Here is a 23,500-nt window from a genome sequence, read left to right as displayed (position 1 = left end):
ATTTCTCTGGCTCAGTTTTGTGGTTCTTCTGGTCTTGACTCACTCAGAGTGTGACTGGGTCAGTTGTTAGCCCAGCTGCTGGGCCAGGTGGTCTAGTGTGACCTCAGCTGGGACTGGTTATCTCCGGTCCATGTGGTCTGTCATCCTCCAGCATACCAACCCGGTTCATGTCTGGGTAGGGATCCAAGACAGGGAGGGGAAATTTGTAAGATCTCTTGAAGCCTCGTCTTGGAATAGGCACACTATCACTTCTACATTTTTATTGGACAAAGCCAGTCACAATGCCAGCCGAGATTCAAATGGTGAGGAAGTAAACTCCACTTTGTTTTCATTTAAAAAAATCACTTGTGGAAAGTTTTAAGCATACTCAGAAAAGAAGAGCATATAAACCATTATGAACCCATCATCCAGATTCAACAGTTAGCAACTCGTAGCTAATCTCATTTTACCATTTTCTTTACAATTATTCTCCCTCCCCTGGATTATTTTGAATCCAATCCCAGTTTTATAATTCAATCATTTATAAATATTTGTTTGTAGGAAAGGGTGTTTCTTTCTCTTCAATAGAAGTATAATTAATGTACAATAATACCTTAGTTTCACGAATAGACAGACTCCACCTTGTGATGGGAGGAGCTGCAAAGTCACAGTGCCGAGAGGTGTAGATACAGAGGGAAATTCTTTTTAAGAAGAACTTTATTCATTTTGAAAGAGAAGGGAAGGGAGGGAGAGAGAGAGGGAGAGAAACATGAATGTGAGAGAGAAGCACCAATCGGTTGTCTGGTACATGCCCCAGCTGGGGACAGAACCCAGGCGTGTGCCCTGACTGGGAACTGAACCAGCAACCTTTTGCTTTGCTGGACAATGCCCATCTAACTGAACCACACCAGTCAGGGCAGGAGAGATACATTTTTGTAAAACATTTATCTCAGTCACTATCAGAGGTGTATTTTTAACAATATCGTTCGAAGGGGGATATGCTCTGCATGGCTGGAACTGTTTTCTATTTGTGACAGAGAAGTGCTACCTCCCTGCACCCATAGATAACTCATGCCAATGGGTAGGGGGGAGAAGGATGCCCAGCTTGCACCTCTTCCAGCTTCTTGTTCAGGGACTCTTTAGTTTCCGTTTCAATCCTCAGTTTTATAAAAGTTAGACAGTTTCTGTAAGCTTTCTGTAAATGAATGAACAGAGAGTTAGGAAAGAGAGGGGAGCTGAAGGCCAAGCTAGAAACACAAAGATGTTTCTACACTGCACAGTAGGGTAGAAACTACATTCCCTTTGGTCCAGCTGGAGCCTAAACCACCATCTGCATTCATGTCTTTGTGATATGAAGTTCTCTCTTTCTTGGTCAACTTCTCAAATACAAGTAGCTACTTAAATAAAAAGGAGGGCTAAATTCACATCTTAGTGTGAACTAGTCTCAGGTATTGGATTCTCTAATACCAGGCAGCTCCTGGGTTGTAAGGAACCTAGAACAGTAAGGATCGAAGGGAGGGAGGGAGGTCTGGAGACCAAACGGGGTGGGGGGGGCAGCAATCTACCTTCCCAACCCACTTTAGACTAAACAATGTCCCTTAGCACAGGGCTTCTGAAGTCCGGTACTATTGACACTTGGGCTATAGAATTCTTTGTTGTAGGGGGTCGTCTTGTGTATTGTAGGATGTTGAATAGCATCTACCTACTAGATGCTAGTAGTATGCCCTACCCCCACCCCATCTCCCCTGAGTTGTGACAACCAAAAATATCTCTAGACATTGCCAAATGTTCCCAGAGGGGCAAAATCACCCCTGCTGTGGACCACAAGGAAAATCTTTCACAAATCTGAAACACGTGTGGCTCATGTTCTTTAGAGCAGAGAGGAGCCTACCACTAACGCTGGGGCGCCTGGAGGGCTCATATGCCCGACAATCATCAATGATCTTCTGCAACTCCGAAGGGCACTCTTCACCCAGTGGCTCCTGGTTCTGGCCCACAGCCACCAGCTGGTAGATCTTCTTAGAGTCACAGCCTGGCATGGAAACAACAGGATGGGAGGCTTACACATTGCTCCGGCACTCACACGTCCCTCTGGATGATGATGGCTGGCATCAGACCTAGGGACTCTGAGTACTAAGGAAACAAGAGCTTCCAATGACTTCATTGACCGGCCCAGGCGGTGCCCACATTGGAGAACAAAGCACCCAGGACAGCACTGATGGGGATTTTCTAGTCTGTTGGAGAGGGACCCTAGCCCAGCACCATCTGAGCTAGCCTTCACACTAGTTACCTTCAAACGGGATCTTCCCAGTGACAATTTCCCAGAGGACAATTCCAAAGCTGAAAGAAAACCAAAAAACTGAGCAATCATAGTGTTTCCATTTTTCCACACCCCTTAGCCGTTTCGAGAAACTCCAGTGAACTTTCTGATTGCCACCCAATTCCACTCAATAGACTAGATTATGATGGTCCTTGGATGTGGAGTTTGACTTGGACTTTCCTGTCCTGTTCATCTGAGCGAGAGTCTATGCCAGAACAAAAACTTACCTGTATATTTCAGCTTTTATGTCATATTTACTAAACACATTTTCCAGCATTTCAGGCGAGACATATGCTGAGGAATTGATTCTTTCTGCTTCTTTTCTCTTAGTTGCTCTGCTGATGGAAGTCTTAGTTTTGCTCAACTCAAATCCTGAAAGCTAAGTAGAGAGGTGAATAGAAGGAGACAGAAGGAAACAACACAGTCTCAGGTTGGGGGTAGTGGGCGGGAGGTTGGTCCTGCACGTGACTGCCATCGGATGTTCTTTTAACCTCAAGAAGTATTTCCAGTGGAGTCTTCTGTCTGCGTGGCTACCCTACTGGCTGGCATTATGGGTTCAGTGTACTGTATTTTTCCATGTATAATGCATATCTATTTTTTTGGCCCAAACTTTCAGGAAAAAATATTTCATTTTAATTTTTTAAATTCAACTATTTATTTACTTATTTATGTATTTATTTATAGAAACAAAACCGTACTCCAGGGTGTCACTTTGCATATGGGTATCATTATTGCTTTCAAGAGTTACACTATTAATATATAAGCATAAATAAAAGAATTAAAAATATTTATATAGATACAGAACTAGTATTACCCCATGTATAATGCGCATCCTTCCTTTTCCCTCAAAAATTTGGGCAAAAATGTGCGTATTACATGTGGCAAAGTATGGTATTAGGGTACACTGACCAAAAGAAACACAAAGAGTTTTCTTCTCTGTAAAATGGGGTGATGCAGGTTACTTTGGATCATCGTTGTAGAGCCCCTGTGAGACTTGGGAAGTTGTAGTTGTTCTGGGATTACTGCGTTAGACACAGGGCTTTCTCACGTGAGGACTCAACTCCACTAAGTGAGGGCAGACAGAGGTGCATAGAGCCGCATGGCTTGCTTTCTCTCAGAAGCAGATGAAAAAATGCCATAGGGGCATCCCTTCTGTTCTGTCTGACCCTACAAAAGAGCCAGCCTGCTCCTTTGGGTTTTACACCACAACTGCAAGTAACCCCCATTGACCCTGCATGGCCAAGGCCATGCTCTTAAAGAAGCAACAGCACAATTAATGGGAGCAGACGTCCTTGCTCCATGCACACCTGTCATTAGTACCACCAGTGTGCAGAGGGCTGCCAGCCCTGAATCAGTCAGATATGCAAATCTAGGGCCAAGGTCAGGAAAAGGATGAGACATTCAGAGAGTTCATCCCCTTTCCATGACATGTCTACTGAGCACTGACATCCTCTGACATTCGGCACCATGATACCAGAGACGAAAGGCTGAACAGCACACATTATAGTCAGGCGGGACGAGGACCGTGAGTGATGTAGATGTAGTGCTTATGGGGCACTTATATCACACTGCGAGGGGGAAAGGCACGAGAGGCAGAAAAGACCTGTCTTCTGTTTTTTGAGGGCTGTCCCCGACATTCATAAGACTGGAAGAAAGCCATCAATGGATGCCAAAGAAAATATTCTTTTAGCATTTGGGAAATGTGGACATTGAATGAAGCCCTTCCTCTTCTGCATGAGAATCTGACTTTTTAGTTCCATTCCCCTGGGAATCTGATAAAGGCAGACTGTCCCCTTGCTCCTAAGTAATATTGTTGATGACAAAAAATGGTCACTGACGGGCAAATGCTTATGGACAGTGGGTATGGCGACTATAAAGGGCTGACAGGGATGCTGGGCCTTGTGGGGCCTCTATAACTGGAATGCCTCTCGCGGGGACACTTGAAGATACGCCTGAAGGGTTATTATAAGATAATATTGACTTCTGTGGGTCATGAGGCTTCTAGGGCTAGAGGGACCCACAGCCACCCCAGGAGAGCATCTTTCTCTAGCACCTGGGGCAGGCAAAGAGAATATCTCCTGGATAACTGTGGGGACTCCCTCAGCTGCCCTGCTGGCAAGCTCTGCTTCCTGCACAGTAAGCTTCTAAGTGATTCCAAATGCAAAGTGTGGCCTTGTGTTAGTCCTGTAAGTCCAAATGCCTAGTTGGACCTGAGAAGACTCCCTGGTGCGTATTGGAGGAACGTTAAAGTGGTTTCCAGGCATCAAAAGGGAAAGGGCTCTTAGCCCATCCCTGCTAAGTGGGTGGTGAGGGAAGACAGGCATTATAACAGCAGGCAGGATTGAGTCTGTCCTGTGGGAGGCACATGGAAAGCTGTCCAGGCAGGGAAACATTTGAGTTCAGTTCTAAGGTTAAGGCAAAGAAACAAGGAGGCACTACCTTTCTGTCCTGGCACCAAATAGTCCCAGAAGTCAAACTCAAAGAGCCCCCTGGAAGGCCATGCTCACCTTCACTTGGTAGCTGCTGGTTACCAGGAAGTTCATGCTGTTGATGCTTCTGTGGAGTTGTGGGGTTTTTGAATGGTGCAGCCTGACACAACCAAAGGCGGGGAGTGTTAGTGACCTTCCAAAAGACCTTCCTGGGGGCCTTGACAGTCATTGCCACGATGATGAGGCTGATCAGTACCATGACTTGGGTAGCTCTCTGTCCACAGATGGGACAAGGGGGAGAGGGACAGGGACAGGGACAGAGACAGGTGGGTACAAAACTCCTAGACACTTTTAGTTATCTAAAAGGGCAAAGGGGCTCCAGTGCCCATGGAAATTCCACTGTAGATGGCAGCTGGGAGCTGTAAACAGCAAAGTAAGCCAGAGAGGGGGTGAGTGCCAAAGCTGCTTGAAAGGATCTGAGGCCATCTAGATGGTGCACTAACAGCACCCCCTACAGCCCAAAACTACTTCTCAGAAAACCCACCAGTGCAGGGAATTGAGTTAACATTAATTGTTAATTAACATTAGTTGTTAATCATATAAAAAATAGCTAGGGCTATATTTGCAAAAGTATGGATTATGTGGTATGCAGGATGATATAGTAAGAAAATTGTTCTCCTTTTAAGTTCAGATTGCATTAAGGAGGGAGTCTCAGTTTGGTGTCAGGTGTCTTTAATACCTCTCTAAACCTCCTTTGTACAAAGGAAGTGCAGGTCTGAATTATAGACCGACGGGCAGCAGTATCCAGACACAATTTAGTAACACTATTTCAGTTTTAGTTATGATCACCTATTTGTGGCAGGTGATTCTGGTTTTGGATTTATTATAGTAATAGAAAGTGTCCTTTTCTTTTACTTTATTTGTTTTTTTTTAAGTGAGCTAATTTAAGGACATTATTAAGGAAATAATACTGGCAGAATTGTGGATACGGTAAAAATCGTGAAAATGGCTTGTGAATGCCTGACCTGTGGGGACCTGTGGGCTGAAGAAACCATAGAATCTGCATGTAAGAGTAGGGTGAGTTGCCAGAAAAAATAAAGGACACCCAGTTGATTTTGAAGTTTTGATAATCAGTGAATTTTTTTAGCATAACTGTGTCCCAAAATTGCATGGGACATACTTCTACTAAAAATTATTTTACGTTATCTGAAATTTTAGTAAAAGTATGTCTTATGTAATATTTGGGATATACACTTATATTTTAAAAAATCACTATTACTTATCTGAAATTCAAATTTAATTGAGCATTTTGTATTTCTCTTCGCTAAATCTGGCAATAGTGAGTAAGGCCTTACTTAAGAGTAAGACCTGTCCAGCTCCACAAGAGCAGCCCTCAGCATCTGCACTGGCGCTTCACTGGGTTAAGCGTCCCTTCCCCCTCCTGCCTAGGGTATTATAATCGGACTAAGTAACAACACAATTTAAGGAAGCAGAGATTACCTGGGGCTTCTGGCCTATTCTCTCACCATCTCTGGGACTATCAGTGGGGGAGGCAGACTCACTCTGTTCATCCTGGCAGCTTTCAACCCACGTGGTACCTGTATAAGCCTCTGGCTGCTCCCACAATCAGGACGATGCGCTTAGCAAAACTGAGATCCTTTTCCTGGTCCAGCAGCTCCCTCAGGGTCCCAAGCTCACAGTACTCCATGACAATGGAAAATTGAGGTGGGGTCACTGAAGGAAAGAAGATCAGCCCCACTGAGAGGCCCTTACTCTGCATCCACCTCCCCGTCTCTGCAGAGACAGGCTCAGCTCGGCACTATTTCTCTCCCACCTTCTACCCACTTCTCACACAGTTCACATCTTCACCTCATTGAATGGGTCCAATACCCACAGAGTTCCCACACCTCTTCTTCATCATTTGGCACGTCGTGATTCTACATTTCTCTTAGTTATCTGTAATGCCTCCCCCACTCAGGTGTAAGCCCCCAGAAAGCAGGATCTGTTTTGTTCACACAGTGCTCACAGAGAGCCTTGTAAATGTGTGTGGAAGGAATGAATGATGCACATACCACAGGGGTCAGTGAGGGGAGGTCAGACCGGAGCACAGGTCCCAGGTCATGGGCCTGAGATATAAGAACCCACACACAAAGAATGGGTCAGTCACCTCAGCTACCACTCAGGACGACAAACACCACTGGAAGTTCCTTTAGTCCCCTGAGGCTGTGGAGAAACTTCTAGAAGGGGTAAGACAGGAGTTGCTGTGTCCCCTCTATAGGCAAGAGCAACAAAACATAACCTACAAGAGAGGCCATGCTATGAGACAGAATGCAGTCACATTAAAAAATAAAGGTTAAAAAGAACCTGATGCATGAGGTTCTTGGTAAAGGGGAAGATCAATTGAGTTTTTAGGTTTGATCTACACTAATGATGATCAAGGGTAGACTCCTTATTCTGGTCAGTCAGCTTTATACTGTTTTATTGCAACAAAATGCACCTATCACTGAGGCCAGCATCTGAATAAGACCCCCTGGGTTGCCAGTGGACTGGTAGGAAAAGATGTGGCCCCATGAGTGCAAACCAGCCCTTCGGCTGAAGCCAAATTCAAGCCCTTCTTTCCTGGAAGGAAATAAGAACCTACATCATGGGATATTTAAAAATTAACACTGATAATAACAACACCATGTAAAGTCCATTCTTTCAGCTGTTCTTTTTTTTTTTTTTTAAGATTTTTATTTATTTATTTTTTTAGAGAGGGAAGGGAGGGAGAGAGAGAGAGAGAGAGCGAGAGACATCAATGTGCGGTTGCTGGGGGTTATGGCCTGCAACCCAGGCATGTACCCTGGCTGGGAATCGAACCTGGGACACTTTGGTTCCCAGCCCACGCTCAATCCACTGAGCTACGCCAGCCAGGGCTCAGCTGTTCTTTAAAAATGCAATGTGCTCTAACATGGAAGATATATGAGACCACAAAAGAAGGACCAAACCCAGAAGCACTCCTTACCTGTTTCATCAATGCAAATCCCAAATATACGCAGGATGTTAGGAGAATCAAACTTCTGCATGGTTCTGATCTCATTATTGAAAGTGTCCCTCACTGCTCTGTGGGGATAAAAAGGACAATTAGGATTCCAGGACCGGAAGGTCCCTCAGAGAACATTTACTGTAGGTACCACCTGTGTGTGTGTGGGACCTGAGGGGTAGGCAGCATCTCCTGGGGTAAGAACTGGTACTGCAGCCCTGGCTGGCGTAGCTCAGTGGATTGAGTGCGGGCTGGGAACCAAAGTGTCCCAGGTTCGATTCCCAGCCAGGGTACATTCCTGGGTTGCAGGCCAGAACCCCCAGCAACCACACATTGATGTCTCTGTCTCTCTCTCTCTCTGTCTCTCTCTCTCTGTCTCTCTCTCCCTCTCTCTCTCTCTATCTCCCTCCCCCCTTCCCTCTCTAAAAATAAATAAAATCTTAAAAAAAAAAGAAATGCTTATTAAAAAAAAACTGGTACTGCAATGAGCTTGGCCATTGACGGCAGGGTGTGGAACACCTCAGATGTTTGGTGGCAGAATTAGCACGTATGGTACGTGCTACAACATAGATTTACCTTGAAAATATAATGCTAGGTGAAAGGAGCTAGGTGAAAGGAGCTAGACACAAAAGGTCACATACCATATTATTCCATTTATATGCAATATCAAGAACAAGCAAATCCAGTCCTGGCTGGTGTGGCTCAGGGGACTGAGTGTCGGCCTGCAAACTGAGAGGTCGCTGGCTGCACTTCCAGTCAGGGTGCATGCCTGGGTTGCAGGCAACTGATCGATGTTTCTCTTACACATCGATGTTTCCCTCCCTCTCTTTCTCCTTCCCTTACCCCCTCTCTAAAAATAAATAATAATAAATAAAATCTAAAAAAAATTGAAAAAAGAACAAGCAAATCCATAGAGATGGAAAAGTAAGTTAGTAGTTGTCTAGGGCCAGAGATGAAGGGGGTGAGAATGTATGGGGAGTGACTGGTAATGGGGATAGGATTTCTTTCTGGGATGACAAAAATGTTCTAAAATCACTTTATGGCAATATAGTAAAATCCATTAAATTGTACACTTTAAATGGGTGAATCTTATGGTATCTAAGTGATATTTCAATAAAGTTGTTTAAAAATACTATCCTAATCAAAATTTCAATGTGTGCAAAATTTCAATTTCAATGTGTACATCAAGGAATGTGTTATTTATTTGGCTTAGTCAACCTAAGAAAGAAGAGTCGAGAGGAGTACTAGATAATCAGAATTACTACAAAGTCATAATACAACAAAACAGAACAAAACACAGGGTTATCAGTGCAAAGACAAAGTGACCAGTGGAGTAAAATAGAGAGGTCAGAGCCAGATCTGTGTCTAAACAGAAACTTAACAAACAGTAAATGTGGCACCAAAAATCAGTGCAGAAGAACATTTCCTAGATGGTGTAGAGAAAATGGACTCACTGTGCAGACTAAAACAAAACTAGGCCCTATGTAATAGGACATACAAAGGCGATTCCAGGAGGATGAAAGTCTAAATGGGAAAGATAAAACTGCAAAGTTCACAGAAGAAATCTTGAACACCTGGGGGTGGGGAAGGGCACCTCAAGAACACAAATAAAAAAAAACTTCGGTTGAACTGATAACATCAAAATTTAAGATGTCTGTTGATGTCAGACACCACTGACAAAATTAAAGTATAGAAAATATGATGGCCTTTGCAATATCTAAAGCTGATAAATGATTAGTTTCCACAATTTATGAGGATCTTCTACAATTGGACAAGATAAAAATGGCAACTGTGACAGAAAGAAGGGCAGAGGATATGGACAGGCAGTACGGAGAAGTGGAAGCCCAAATAGCAAAGGCATACGAATAAATGTTCACATTCATTAGTAAACAGAAATGCAAATTAAAATAACTATAAGATGTTATTTTATAACCATAATGATGGCAAAAATTAGAAAGCTGGCTAATACCAAGGGTACGCAGAGACATGTAACCATGGAGCTCTCATATGCTGCTGGAGGGAGTATGGGCCTGTACTGCCCATCCTGAAGACTGACCTGGAAGCAGTCAGTTTCATATACACATGCCCTGTGATCCATTGGTTCCTCTCCTGGCAACACAGCCCGAAGAAATTCTTATACAGGTCCATAAAAGGGTACTTACAGCAGTATTATTTTTAGTAGGAGAAAGTTAGAAATCAGTTAGTTTCCATCACTAGAAAAATAGGTAAAATGTGTATCTACACCAATTGGCCGTCAGTAGGAAAGGGCTACAAATATAATACATGTTCCGTGATGCTGAGTGAAAAAGATAAGAATAGTAGGCAACAGACTTATAACACTACCATTGGTGAAAGTTAAAAATTCATGTATATATAATAACATACATTTTACAAAAACACATGTAAAGAAAACATACTTTATCGTCTGTGGAGGGGATGGGGAACTGAGGAACAGAAATGGAAGGGAATAATTTTTTAAAATAACTAAATTCATGAATAAAAGAGAGAAGTTTATGGAACTGAAGGAAGACATGCATTTAAGTCTGGGCTCTGCTCCTTAAGAGTAGAGGGCAAGTCATGTAACCCCTTGGGGCACAGGTTCTCCCACCTGAAAATGGAGACAGTGCGCCTCTCTCCTTGGGGAGTTATAGGGAGGAAGTGGAATGATACACGAGAGAACTATGCAAAACGACTTACCCAATGTCTCTGGCCTGGACGTTTTTGAATACTTTTATGGCCACTGAAGATTGGTAGTATTTTCCTTTAAAAACTTTGCTGAATTCATTTTCCCTTAGCGGGATCTCATTGAGTTCTGAAATCTCTTCCTTCTTAATCTCCTTGGTTTGATATTCCGGGATCTTCTCTACACATTTCTGTAAGTCTGACCATATGAATGAAGGAAATAAAAAACCAATGAGCTGAGGAAGGCGTCCAACGGGAAGAGGTGTCTTAGTAAACGTGTGAGTGGGGAGCTCTGTGCCATGAAGCAAAGCTGGCCTGGAGCAACCTTGGAGCTTCTGATTGACTCGTCCTGGGGGAGAGGTTCCAGTGCCTCTGAGCGATCAGTAGAGGCACTGGATGGTTATCGAAACTAGGTCATGCACTTCCTTTACCTCCTCTTCAAATCCTGTCTCTCCAGCCTAAACCTCCATCTCAATCCATCTCTCTCACTTTGGAGTTCTTACTCCTACTGCCATTGAACTTGGCACTTGAACATTTAGCATTGTGTCTAGTAATTTCAATTCTAACTGAATACACACTTCAAGCTCAGTAATTCCACTGCTCGTATGTGTTCACATGTCTGTCTTTCCTCTCCTTTCCTCTGCCCTGTGGCTGTGAGCTTCTGAAAGGGAGGGTCTTTCTCTGCATCTTGCTTTTCTCTAGGCACAAGGCTCTGGCATAAAGCAGATACACATCTGTCAGATACAGAGTGATGAAGGAGTATTTTTAAATCTGATTTGAATTTGTTCTTGGAAATTCAGCAAATGAAACTTTGAGGTCATTAGAGGAAGTTGTCAGCACACAGGGAGGAGCTAGAAGATACCTTGCTGGTCAAGAAGTTCCCCTCAAATGCTACTCCATAGACAGAAGCCTGGGCTAGTCATGAGCACACCTCAAAGCCACAGGCTGTCTCCAGCCATCCAGCCTAGAAAATGGGCACAGATGGGGGTGGGGGCAGGCTGGATTCCTAGTAAACAAATGACTTCTGGTCTGGGGACAGTCAGAAGTGGCAGGGCACAAGGTAACTCACGATGCCTAATGCTCTCCATCAATTTTTTCTTTTTATACTCAAAAATTTTATCCACGTTGATTTCCAATTCTTTCATTGACGCTTCAATACTTTTACTTCCTGCAGGAAAAAAGAGTAGCAAATACTCAGAAATGTCATTAAAAGCATATTGAGATTCCCTGCCCCTGCTTTTTTTTTACCTATCACATTCATTGTAGTAGGAATTACCACTACAGCTCATGAATATTCAGCTTTCTACTTCTAAGCACACAGTAAGTGCCTTGAAGCATGGCCTTGTGACCCACCTTGGCCCAGAAGTGAAGTGAAAGAAATGTCTCGGAAGCTTGTGTCAACATAAAAGTGCTGTGATATCGCGAATTCCTGGAAAGGACAGCTACGTGGAGAGTCTCCTGGACTTTGCCTGACTAGGAAATAAACTGTTCTTTCTTTAAGACACTGAGTTTTAAAAACCACAGTATAATCTAATCTATCCTTATTTTAAAATTATTTATTTATTTATTTATTTTAGAGCGAGGGGGAGGGAGGGAGAAAAAGAGGGAAACGACACATCGATCGGTTGCCACTCGCACACCCTCAACTGGGGGCCTGGCCCACAACTCAGGCATGTGCCCTGAATGGGAATCGAACCAGCGACCTTTCAGCTTACAGGCCAGTGCTTAACCCACCGAGACATACCAGCCAGGGCTATTCTTATTTATATATTCAGAAATACATTTAAAAATTGATAAAAACACTATATAGGGTGGCCAACTATCCCCGTTTTCCTGTACTGAGGAGTTCTGAGGACATGGGACCTTCAGTGCTAAAACCAGGAAAGTCTCTGATGGAGAGAAGTGTGGAGAAATATCCAATCTCATACACTGTAGTAGGGAAGACAACCTCTTTCTTAACCTCTGTGGAGAACAACTGGCAATCTCTCTCAAAATTTAAAATGCCTATACTTTTTGACACAGCAATTAGATCTGCTTCTAGGAAATGTTCCTAAAGAAATTCTGAAATGTATTCAAAGATGCTTAAGGCAGGACTATTTACAATTGGGAAAAATTGGACACAACTTAAATGTCCATCAATAGAGAGCTGCTTAAATATACCTGCTCCATGTGTACCAAGGAATACTCGACAACCCTATGGGAATTTATATGGAAGAGTACTCAAGATTTAAAGAGAAAAGCAAGAAGCAGAACTGTGCTTAGGATGCCGCTGACTGTGTAACAGTGACAACAAAATCTGCATACTTCAGTATCTGGAAGGCTAGTCACGAAACTGGTGCGGGAGATTGTGTCTGGGAAGGAAACTTGAGGTCAAGGGTGAGAGGGTCAAGGGTGACAGGGACATTTACTTCTCATGCTGGGCCCTGTTTGTACCTCTTGTACTATGTTAATGTATTCCTCGATTAAAATGTTTCTTAACTGAAAAGCAACAGAAAGTAAATCCTGTTCTCCAAGTTGACGACACCAACATGCCTCCTGCCTCTATATAGAAGTGGACCAATAAGTGCTGAAGGTCAGGAAGGCTGGGGGCCACTCCTGCCTTTCAGCTGGGTCAGCCTCTGCACACACACCCCACCTGCAATCCCTGATTTTCTTTCTCCCTGTTGGATGTTTGAAGCAAAATGGGGTGTTCTCCCATTTTGCCTGCAGGTCTCCTCCAGACCCAGTTTGTCCTATTGGAGTGTCTCCTGCTGACCTGACTGGGGATGGACGACTCTCCACATCAAGGTGGCAGAACCATTATTCCGCTGGGCTCCAGTGCCCAGAGGGTTCATTCAAATGTCCTTCACCCTCTCCTCACCTCCTCGCTCTCTACCCACAATCCTTGCAAAAGGGAAGAGTTTAGAATTCATAACACAAGCATCTGCAAAGGGGTAAAGACCACATTTCTTCCATCTTTCCACTCTGTTCCCTCCTCTGATGGCCCTGGCTCCACTGTCACCCCCTACTCCAACCTAGCCCATGTTTCATCCCCTTAGAGTCTTGTCTTCCACTAAGCGACCTAGTTCAAGGGCCATTCTAGTTCAAGCCACTGCCGTCAAACTGGTCTCCTAATTGGGCTTACTCTTCTACTCTTGCCCCCTGGGTTATGTTGAATTATTGGTCCCAATTCCTCACTCCTATGTGGTAGTATCATACATCCATACCCCAGCCACAGATTCATAGTGGGCCCGCTGTACTTCCCTGCCCCTTCACGGTGGGCTTGGCTATATTGCTTGCTTTGAATACGAGAGCATACAAGTAGAAACTTGAAAGGTGCTGGCACCGCTGGGCTTGCCTTCTTGCATTTCTGCTACAAGAAGAACATTCTCCAGGTACTCACTGCTCCTATAGCCTTGGCTTCAGAATGAGACACAATTAAACAGACTCAAATTAGACCTACTGCCTGGAGTCAAGCCCACCTGATATCAGGAGAACCCCAACGGGCCCAGATCTATGAGCAGGAGCATTAATGACTATTGTTTTAAGCCTCTGAGTTTTGGGATGCTTTGCTATGCAGTATTAGTGTGGGAACTAATACATACCACTGCAGTCGATTGCCACATGACAGCCCACGTGATGCTCCTTCAATACAAATCAAATCATGACAGGCCCACATTTAAGGACCTCCCTTCACTGGCTTCCTATGACTCTTAGAACAAGATCTAAATTTCTCAGCATGCCTTCGTGGCCCTGCATGATCTTGCTCCTGTATCTCCTGGCCTCATTCATCTCGTACTGCTCCCTCTTCCATGCCTACCGCAGCAAAGCCATCCTGGCCTTCCAGCTGTTCCTGGCACTTGCCACATGGATTCCCATCTTGGGGCCTTTGCATCCCATTTTCTCTGCTGAGAAGGTTCCCTTCCCTCATCTTCATATGGCTTGCTTCTTCTATCATTCATGGTGTTCATTCCAATGTCACCCAGTCAGAGAGGCTTTCCCTGAACACTCAACCTGCACCCACGATCATCTTCTATTTCATTGCCCTGCTTATGACTTACGTTGCTATTAGATAAAATGACTTACTGAACCTGCTAGATGCAGACTGTACGTCCCATGAAGTCCAAGATCTTGTCCACTTTGCTCTAAGCTGTATCTCAGACACTTAGAACAGTACCTGGCATACGGCAGATATAGTCACGTACCTCATAACAACGTTTCGGTCAGTGATGGACTGCATATAACCATGGTGGTCTATAAGATTATAATGGAGCTGAAAAATTACTGTGGCCTAGTGATGCTGCAGCACAGCACACTGCTTATGTGTTTGTGGTGATGCTGGTTTAAGCAAACCTACTGCGTTGCCAGTTGTATGAAAGTACAGCACATATAATCATGTACAGAATATAATACTTGATAATAAATGACTAGGTTACTGGTTTATGTATTTAGTGTACCACACTTTTTAAAAAAATTTATTTAGTTTTAGACAGAGGGAAAGGGAGAGAGAAAGAGAGGGACAGAAACATCAATGTGTGGTTGCCTCTTATGCACCCCCTACTGGGGACCTGGCCTGCAACCCAGGCATGTGCCCTGACTGGGAATTGAACTGGCAACCCCTTGGTTCATAGGCTGGCACCCAATCCACTGAGCCACACCAGCCAGGACTATACTATACTTTTTATCATTATTTTAGACTATACTCTTTCTACTTATAAAAATAAGTTTATTGTAAAACAGCATGCCATGTTATGCCAGCAGTAACTTCCTGTATCTTGTGTTTACTGTGTCTCTTGATTGCATCCTATTCCCCTGTGCTTGACTTCATCTTGTGTTGCCTTGTGCGGTGGTGTGCTGTACAGCTTGCGTCCTCGGAGCAATAGGCTGTCCCATGTAGCCCAGCTGTGCAGCAGGCTAGACCATCTGGGATGGTGTAAGTGCACTCCGATGTTCACACATCAACGAAATCGCCTAATGGCACATTTCTTAGAATGTATCCCCACCATTAAGTAGCACATGACTGTACTCAATTCATGTTTGCTTAGTTAATTAGTTCATTCTCCCCCCTGGGTAATTTACATATTAACAGAAGGTCCTGGAGAAACTAAGGCTGGAAGGAATTAGCTCCTCAAATTCCAGGTGTCACATCACAGACAGAATAGAGAGGCAAAGAAGACTTATTGGTGTCAACACCCTTCCCTCCACCCCCCTCCTCCTCCCCCACTCCAGCCCCCACCATATCTGGGCCCAGGGATGTTGGTTCTGAGTCACATGAATAAACACTTGCTCAAACTTCTTCAGCCTTCTTGCTCCATCGGTAAATCAGAACAAGACTAGCTCTGGCTGGTGTGGCTCAGTGGATTGAGTGCCGACCTGTGAACTGAAAGGTCACCAGTTTGATCCCCCATCAGGGCACATGCCTGGGTTGCAGGCCAGGCCCCCAGTTTGGGGGGTGCGAAAAGCAACTAATCGATAATGTTTCTCTTGCTCAGCAATGTTTCTCTCCCTCTCGTTCTCCCTCCTTTCCTCTCTCTCTGAAAATAAGTAAATGAAATTTTTTTTTAAAAAAGAAGGGAAAAAATGAGACTAAAATGTCCAAAAATAAACCTTACCACTTAGGCTTTGGAGGACTCGCCAGTCTTTGTCTGCATCCTGCTTATCTTCCTCCTCCCAGCTCGCTCCTTGGCTGGTGCTTGGAGTAGGCACCAACTGAAGCATCTGAAGCCCCAGTGAGAGCTCCTTGTGGACATCATTCAACTCTTTGTTTATGTCTTTAAAGAGTACTTTGTCCTTCCCTGCAGTTACAAACTTAAGGACATTGGGTTTACTGCTAAAATGATCTATCTGCTTCTTAGCTTTCTCTAGGACAGCCAGGAATTTGTTCAGGGCAGTGGTGATCACGTTGGGCAGGTTCCTGTCTCGGTCCTGGAGCTCTTGCAGAGGCTGCAGCAGGCCTTGGATCCGGTTCTTTAGACGCTGGCACTGTCCCTTGCAGTGCTGCATCATTTCACATTGGTTGTACACATACTGGCCTAAGGAGATGACAGCTCCCAACTTATCCATACCTGGAAGAAACTGATGGAATTTGTTAAAGCCTCAGAATCTCCTGCATATTTACTACTGGACTCAAGAGTGTCTGTGACTGGAATGGCTGAAGAGGTCTCACCACGATTTCATGTAAGGCAGAGATGGTTTGCTGTCCACCAAAATCCGTTCTGCCCTTCCATAACAACAGTGTGGCTGAAAAGTGTTAGCCCACCTAGGACTGTATCTCCCAGCCTTCCTTGAGGCATGATGTGGCCATGTGACTAGTTCTCACCAATGGGGTGTGGTGAATATGTTGTGTACTACTTTGAGGTGAGGCAGGTTAATCTCCCCTTACACTATCAAAGCCCCAAGAAGGAAGGTGGAACCTCAAGAAGGCAGAATCCTGGATCCCTGAATCATCACTTGGAGGAAGGCTGCTCACAGACCTGGACCACCTACCATGGACTGTTAAGTGAACGAAAAATAAACTTCTATTGCACTTGAGCCATTATATCTTGGGGTCTATTTGTTATATCAGTTTAGCCTATTCTAATAAATTATCCTGCCTAGGTATAGGGGTGACCACAGCATGGTGGGTTGGAAAGCTCAGGGCCTGTCTGAAGAAGGCCAGAATTACTCGGCAAAGATAAAGGGCCCAGTGGTGGGAGATCTTCCAGTTTTAAAAGAGCAGTCAGAAATCTGGATTTTTATGTCAAAGCTCTTGATTTAAAATCTTGCAGCCAAGTCAAAAAATGCTTTTGAAAACTGCATAGTCCAACACCGTGTGGGTCAAATAAAACATGACTACCTCCTGGATACTGCCCGTGAAGCCCCCGTTTGCAACCTTGGCCACAGTTGGCCAAGGACATTCAGGACTGTGCTAGAAGTTGGCTTCTGTCGATCTCCACTTGTCCTTTCTATCTCTTTCCCAATGCTTGAGCATCCTTGTCTCCCTGGTCCTGGCCTCCCACTCTCTCTGCTGTGTTTTTAGCAAGCTGTAAATTTGTCATAGCCTCTCCATTGGCCTCAGCATCGGTAAGACTTCATGTTTTGAATGCTGCTCCCCTCAGAGGCATCTGCACTGACTCGGGGAATGTCCAGGCCCAGAGGAATCATGGTGGACATCTGTGTTGCCTTCACAGCACCCACTTCTTCTCTGCTTCCTATTACTCCTAGATCTTAAGTAACTGTCTGCTTCTCCCCCATTCAGCAATGCGTTTGAAGGGAGCTGGCCCCATCCCTGGTTCTAGGGGTTAAAGTTGATGTATCTAAGCCAGCGGTTCTCCAGTGAGGGTGATTTTTCCCTCCAGGGGATTTCTGCCACATGTGGAGACATTTTTGATCACCACAACTGGGAGATGGGTGCTCTTTGCATATCCTGGGTAGGTGTCGGGGCGCTGCGATGCATTGGACAGGCTCTCCACAACAGAGAATTATCCAGCCCAAAATGTCAACAGTGCAGGGGTTGAGGAAACTTGATCTAACCATCAGACAAGTCCTAATAGCCTGTCTCAGTGATCGATTCAACACTGGGCACCTGGGCTCACTTGAGTGGAGGGGAATGTTTGCTGGGGAGATTCCTGGATCCCCTAAGGCGGCCCAGGAAGCCAGCTCCTCTAACTCTCTCTATTGTCTGAGTGTAACTGAGAAAGCATGGGGCCCCAATCCTAAAGCCTTGGGAAGAGGTCACCTCAAATGACAGAACACAAAGAAAAGGGTGGAACTGGAGTCCTTGACAACACTCAGCCACTGGTTTGAACCGACCCTGAAGTCTACCCCATTTCTCAATTACATGTTTCATGAACCAGAAACCTTCCTTATTATTAAGTTAGTTTGAATTATATTTGCTATAATAATACCTGTTGTACCTTTAGTACTAAAGTGGTACCTGTAACTAAAGGCAACTGGGTTCAGTAATGAATGATGATAATGACAGTGACCACACATCTCTCTACTCACTATATGCTAAGTGCTTTGGAACCATGAGCTCACTGTCTATGGATGGAAATACTGAGGCTCAGGAAGTTGCATGTAAATAAGAACAAGACCATGGAAATAGTTTCCAAAGTACTTTTACCCAGAGTTCATCTCAACAGCTCCATGAAGCAGGTGGGACACCTATCATCACCATTTTACAGATCAGACAACAGTCTGGATGATGAAATTAGCCTGAAACCCAAATCTGGCGTTACAGCATGCATAAGAAACTAGCAGAAGTGAAACCAACTAAGCGACCGGTTGATGTACTTTTGTTTTTCTTGCCTTAAAGTTATATGGATCTGGCAAGGGGAGTAACAGGTACTAAGGCATAACTAAAAAGACTCAGTGGATCTCAGGCTACCCAGTTATTCCCAGTTGCTAAGCAGATGCCTTCAAGGCCATTTCTTGGGACCCATGAGGGCAATGGATGGGCTTTTACACTTTTCTCTGGTCCACTGGAGACAAAAGCAGATGTGAGAGCGTGGTTCAAGGAATTTTGTGGATTTCAGCTTCACAGCTTCAGGCTCCAATTACCTTACTACCTTACTGCCAGCTTCATCAAAAATCTACATCTCAGCAATAACTAATCAGAAGAGATAACAGGGAAAACACTTCATTCATAAAAGTGACAATTTAAAACAATAAATTTACAGGAAAAGCGATGATGCAGTATGAAGAAAACCACACAAAACAAAGCTTGAAGAAATGAAGAGAACTGTTATATTTCTGGCTGGGAAGATTAAAAATGACAACCCTGACAATCCTCCTCAAATCTAAACCCAATTTAATGCAATTCCAATAGAACTCCCAATGATGTATTTTGGTATTGAAACTAGATGACCCTAAAATTACTTTCAAAGAGGAAATTAGTAGGATAACCAGGACTTAAAAATAAATAAATAAGAGGGCTTACCTATAAGATTAAAATACATTAAAAATTGTAGTAACAGAAATTGCTTAGGGCTTATTAAGTACTGATAAAGATACCAACAGGATAAAAGGGACTATAAATACACACACATTTTGACTCAGCAGTGTGAATTTCTAGGAACTTATGCTGTAGAAAAGCTTGAACGTGCATAGCTAGATGGATACTAAGATGTTCATTGCCGTGTTATATATAGTATGTAAGGCTGCCAACAAGGAGGATAAAAAAGTTACTAGTTTTAAAAGTGAAAAATCTTTATAGGTACTACAACTATATATCCACAAATAATCTGCCACCCTTCCTCCCAGAAACATGGCTGCTCCTTCCCCTTCCCACCTCCTTCCCCCACAGGTGGGCAGCTCCTAAACCCTAAGGGTCCCCAGGAGGCTTGCAGCCAGGGAGCACTGGGCAGCAGCGGCTCCTCGGGGCTACCCCCCTGCCCCTGCCCCCAAGACCCCCTTTTCTCTGACTGCTGAGCCAAAGCAGCCAGCCTAGGCTCACTGCCCCACCTAGTTCCTCTCCTGTCGCTTCTTCTATGCCAAGCCTGTCCTTGTTTCACTGTCCCCAGCTTTAATAAACGTCCTCTAAAAAATCCCTAGAAAACAATAATCTAATGTTATTTCCTCTTCTCCTCAAAAAGAAAAAGAAAAAAAGAACAAGAAAAAGAAAAAGAAAAAAGTATCAGGCACCCCTTTTTTGATGAGGCAGTACTCTTTCTCCTTGTGCCTAAAATGGATCCCAGAATAGGAAGAGGGAATTACTAAGTTCTGGAATCATCTACCTCGGCAATTTGCCCCACAGGCAACCTGAAGTTCGTCTGTCTCGGGTTTCCTGGACAGTTCTGAGCGGGTTCCGAGGACCCTCCAACCCGCACCCCATCCCCACCCCATCCCCACCCCATCCCCACCCCATTCCACGTCGTCTTTGGCAGAAGGCAGCCAGAGACCCGAGCCGCTCCACCACCATTGCGGAGGAAATGAAACCAACTCGGTCCTCATCTCAAGGAAATGGAACAGTGGGTCACCAGTCCACCACCCGCAACAGGCTCCCCCGCCACACACACACACCATGACCCACACCACATCCCCCCCTCCCAGTCCGGGCATCCAACCGTAGCCCACTGCCCTCGCGCCTTCGGGGACCGCGCCCCAGGACGACCCCCAGACTCACCCTTGTCCCGCCTGAAGGCGTCCAATCTGTCCCGTGCACAGTTCCAGGAAGACCACTCCGGCTAATTAGTGCCTTGTGCCCAGGGGAGAAGTCTGAGTCCCTGAGCCTCCCTCCCGCCGGTGCCCCGCGCTGCCCGGGGCTCCCCGCCGCGCTCCCTGGCGCTCCGCGGGACCGCGCTGCAGCAGCAGGAGTGGGGCTGTCCTTATCGCCAGACGGAAACCCCGTTGGGTGCTGTGCCTGAACGCGTTCTCCCAATCAGCTTGTTGGACGGCTGTTAGGTCCTGCGCCCTTCAGAGGCCACCGCCCCTGATCTGGGGCAGGGACCGGAAAGTCTGACGGGCCTGGGAGCTTTTCCTACGGTTCTTGTTGCCAACCGCTCAGTGTTCTGGCTCCCAAGAACCCTTTTTGTAAGCAGGTCAGAGCGAGGTCTTCTTCCTCCCTCCTGGTATTCTCCTCCTACCCTTCCACACTCGCCCACCTTCCCACATTCACTCAGCAGCTGTTGCTAGAATACACTAAGTCCTCCCTTAACATCTCCCCACAGGTTCCTGGAAAGTGTGATTCAAGGGAAGCCACGAATAACGAAGCCAATTTTACCACAGGCTAAATGATATAAATAAGAGTTTAGTTACTACAGCATATTTCTGGTCACAAAAACATCACCAAACTTCCAAACACACACCTCAAAACACTTCTAATATTAAACATTGGGGGGAAATGTGAACTCTACATACACATAAGAAAAATTAATAAAAACAAATAGGATCATTCTTTTCCAACCCGCTTATTCCAGTGCAGGGTCAGATGGCTGGCACCTGTCCCCCAACCTCAGGGCACAGGGTGGGACCCCACCCCCGACAGGGCGCCCTCATACCCACGCGGCACTCACTCTGACTGGGACAACATGGACAGGCCAATTCCGCTCACGGGCACATCTTTGGTATGCGGAAGGAAACTGGGGGCCCCAGAGAAAACCCACACAGACAGTGGCTGTGGTTCCTTTTATTTCCCCATCAGTGTTGTAATAAAACCACATTGAACAAATCTATGTTATTTGAGAATCTGCTGTATTCACTGGTGCCAGGCCCTCTGCTTGGGGCCAGGGATTCAGAAAAGACTATAAGGTCCCAGAGAAGTATTATAACCAGGACACAGAATGGGAAAGATTTGATGAGCAAAGCAGCATGTGCCTGCTTCTCTGTGCCTGAGAATATTGGGTGGGGGTGGGGGAGTGGGGAGAATAGACAAACCTCAGTGGAAAAAATTACTACCTCCTCAAAGGTCATTGCAATGTATTCTGTTATAGTGTGGGACATGTTTTATCTGAGTTAGCTGTGTCCCCACTAGAAAATCTCAGTGATGCCATTCATTCATTCACCGGACCATTTTCCTATGAAAGGACAGAATTGGGCTTCTTGGACTGGGAAGGCAGGGGTGGAGAAGACCTAGGGCTTTTGTTCACTCATTGATTTGTCCCTGCTTTTGTTCTCCATCTACTGCATCATTAGTTTTCTTCTTACCTTAGGTCAGGTTCCCTAGACACAGTCTGAGAAAGAAATTCAGGTACAGGAGCTTTATTGAAGGAAGGTGCTCAGGACAGAGAACAGGATACAACAGGGAAGTATAAAAGTTAAGCAAGGATGTGGTCCCTGTGGGGACCAGCTTTAGCCAGATTCCATGGTGAGATGTGGAGCATAAAGTTCTTGGAATGAGAAGCAGCTTCCATTCTGGCCAGCATAGATCAGAAGTGAGGTCACAAAGTCTTAACAAATTTAAGAAGATTAAAATCATACCAGCCCTGGCTGGTGTGACTCAGTGGATTGAGTGCCGGCCTGTGAACCAAAAGTCGCTGGCTCGATTCCCAGTCAGGGCACATGCCTGGGTTGTGGGCCACGTTCCTGGTGGGGGTGCGTGAGAGACAACCAGACATTGATGTTTCTCTCCCTCTCTTTCTCCCTTTTGCTCTCTCTAAAAATAAGTAAATAAAATCGGTTAAAAAAGTCACACTAAATATTTTTTTACCACAATGGAATAAAACTAGAACTTGGAAGCAGAAGGAAAACTGGAAAGTACACAAATATGTGGAAATTAAACAACTCTTTTTTTATTGTTGTTCAAGTACAGTTGTGCCTGGAAATTAAACAACTCTTGAACAACCATTGTGTTAAAGAAAAAAATCAAAAGAATATTAGAAAATGCCCTGAGACAAATGAAAACGAAACACAACACACCCCTGCAAGAAAAGAAAATTACAGGCCAATATTTCTCATGTACATTGATGCAAAAAATCCTTAACAAAACACCAGAACACCAAACCCAATAGAACATTAAAGAATCCTATACCATGACCAAATAGCATTTACTCCTGGGGTGCAAGAATGGTTCAACATATGAAAATCCATTAATGTGATAGACCATTGTAACAAAATAAAGGATGAAACACAAGATCATCTCAATAGTTGCATAAAAACAACTTCGCCAAATTTAACACTATTGCATGACAAAACTCTCAACAAACTCGGAGCAGGAAAAAACCATCCCAAGACAATCAAGACCACAAAAGACAAGCTCCCAGCTAACATCATACTCAATGGTGAAAAAGTGAAAACGTTTCCTCCAAGATCAAGAATAAGGCAAGGACACCCACTCTCCCCACTTTTTTCCCACATAGTAATGGAAGTCCTAGCCAGAGCAATTAGCCTAAATAAATAAATAAATAAATAAATACAAATGGGAAAGGGAGAAGTAAAGTTGTGTCTGTCAATGACAGGATTTTATATGCAGAAAACCCTAAAGTAAAAAAAAAAAAAACAAAAACCAGAATAAACAAATTCAGTTAAGTTGCAGAATACAAAATTAACCTACAAAAATCAGTTGTATTTCTATTCTTTAACAACAAACCATTTGAAAAGGAAACCAGGAAAACAATCCAATTTACAACAGTGCCCAAAAGAATAAAATACTTAGGAATGAGTTAACTAAGG

At 44.5% G+C, this 23,500-nt stretch overlaps 1 protein-coding gene across 2 annotated transcripts; it reads right to left on the bottom strand.

Moving 5' to 3' along the window:
* Positions 1-808: 808 nt before the first annotated feature.
* On the bottom strand, positions 809-20,708 carry MLKL (mixed lineage kinase domain like pseudokinase). Of its 2 annotated transcripts, none has more exons than XM_045818774.1 (11): positions 20,517-20,708; positions 16,024-16,486; positions 11,502-11,600; positions 10,448-10,631; positions 7,733-7,830; positions 6,327-6,462; positions 4,807-4,888; positions 2,527-2,678; positions 2,270-2,319; positions 1,871-2,011; positions 809-1,174 (listed from the first exon to the last, which is right to left on the bottom strand). In XM_045818774.1, the coding sequence occupies exons 2-11, from the start codon at positions 16,472-16,474 to the stop codon at positions 1,131-1,133; spliced, it is 1,437 nt and encodes a 478-aa protein (XP_045674730.1). In that variant the 5' UTR covers positions 16,475-16,486; positions 20,517-20,708; the 3' UTR covers positions 809-1,130. The 2 variants fall into 2 exon arrangements, with proteins under 2 accessions (XP_045674730.1, XP_045674728.1); XM_045818772.1 differs by having other exon boundaries at positions 16,024-16,476; positions 20,517-20,645.
* Positions 20,709-23,500: the final 2,792 nt, after the last annotated feature.

Source organism: Phyllostomus hastatus, unplaced genomic scaffold (assembly GCF_019186645.2).
Source record: "Phyllostomus hastatus isolate PE091 unplaced genomic scaffold, TTU_PhHast_1.1 phas_scaffold_345, whole genome shotgun sequence".
NCBI lineage: Eukaryota > Metazoa > Chordata > Mammalia > Chiroptera > Phyllostomidae > Phyllostomus > Phyllostomus hastatus.
This window is presented reverse-complemented; position numbering and strand designations above follow the sequence as displayed.

Coding starts and splice junctions, on each gene's coding strand:
- MLKL (XM_045818774.1), bottom strand. CDS start 16,474: ATGGATAAGTTGGGAGCTGTCATCTCCTTAGGCCAGTATGTGTACAAC. Junction 10,632..11,501: donor GATGGAGAGCATTAGGCATC/GTGAGTTACCTT, acceptor TCATATGGTCAG/ACTTACAGAAATGTGTAGAG. Junction 4,889..6,326: donor GCAGCCAGAGGCTTATACAG/GTACCACGTGGG, acceptor TGGTTGTGTCAG/GCTGCACCATTCAAAAACCC.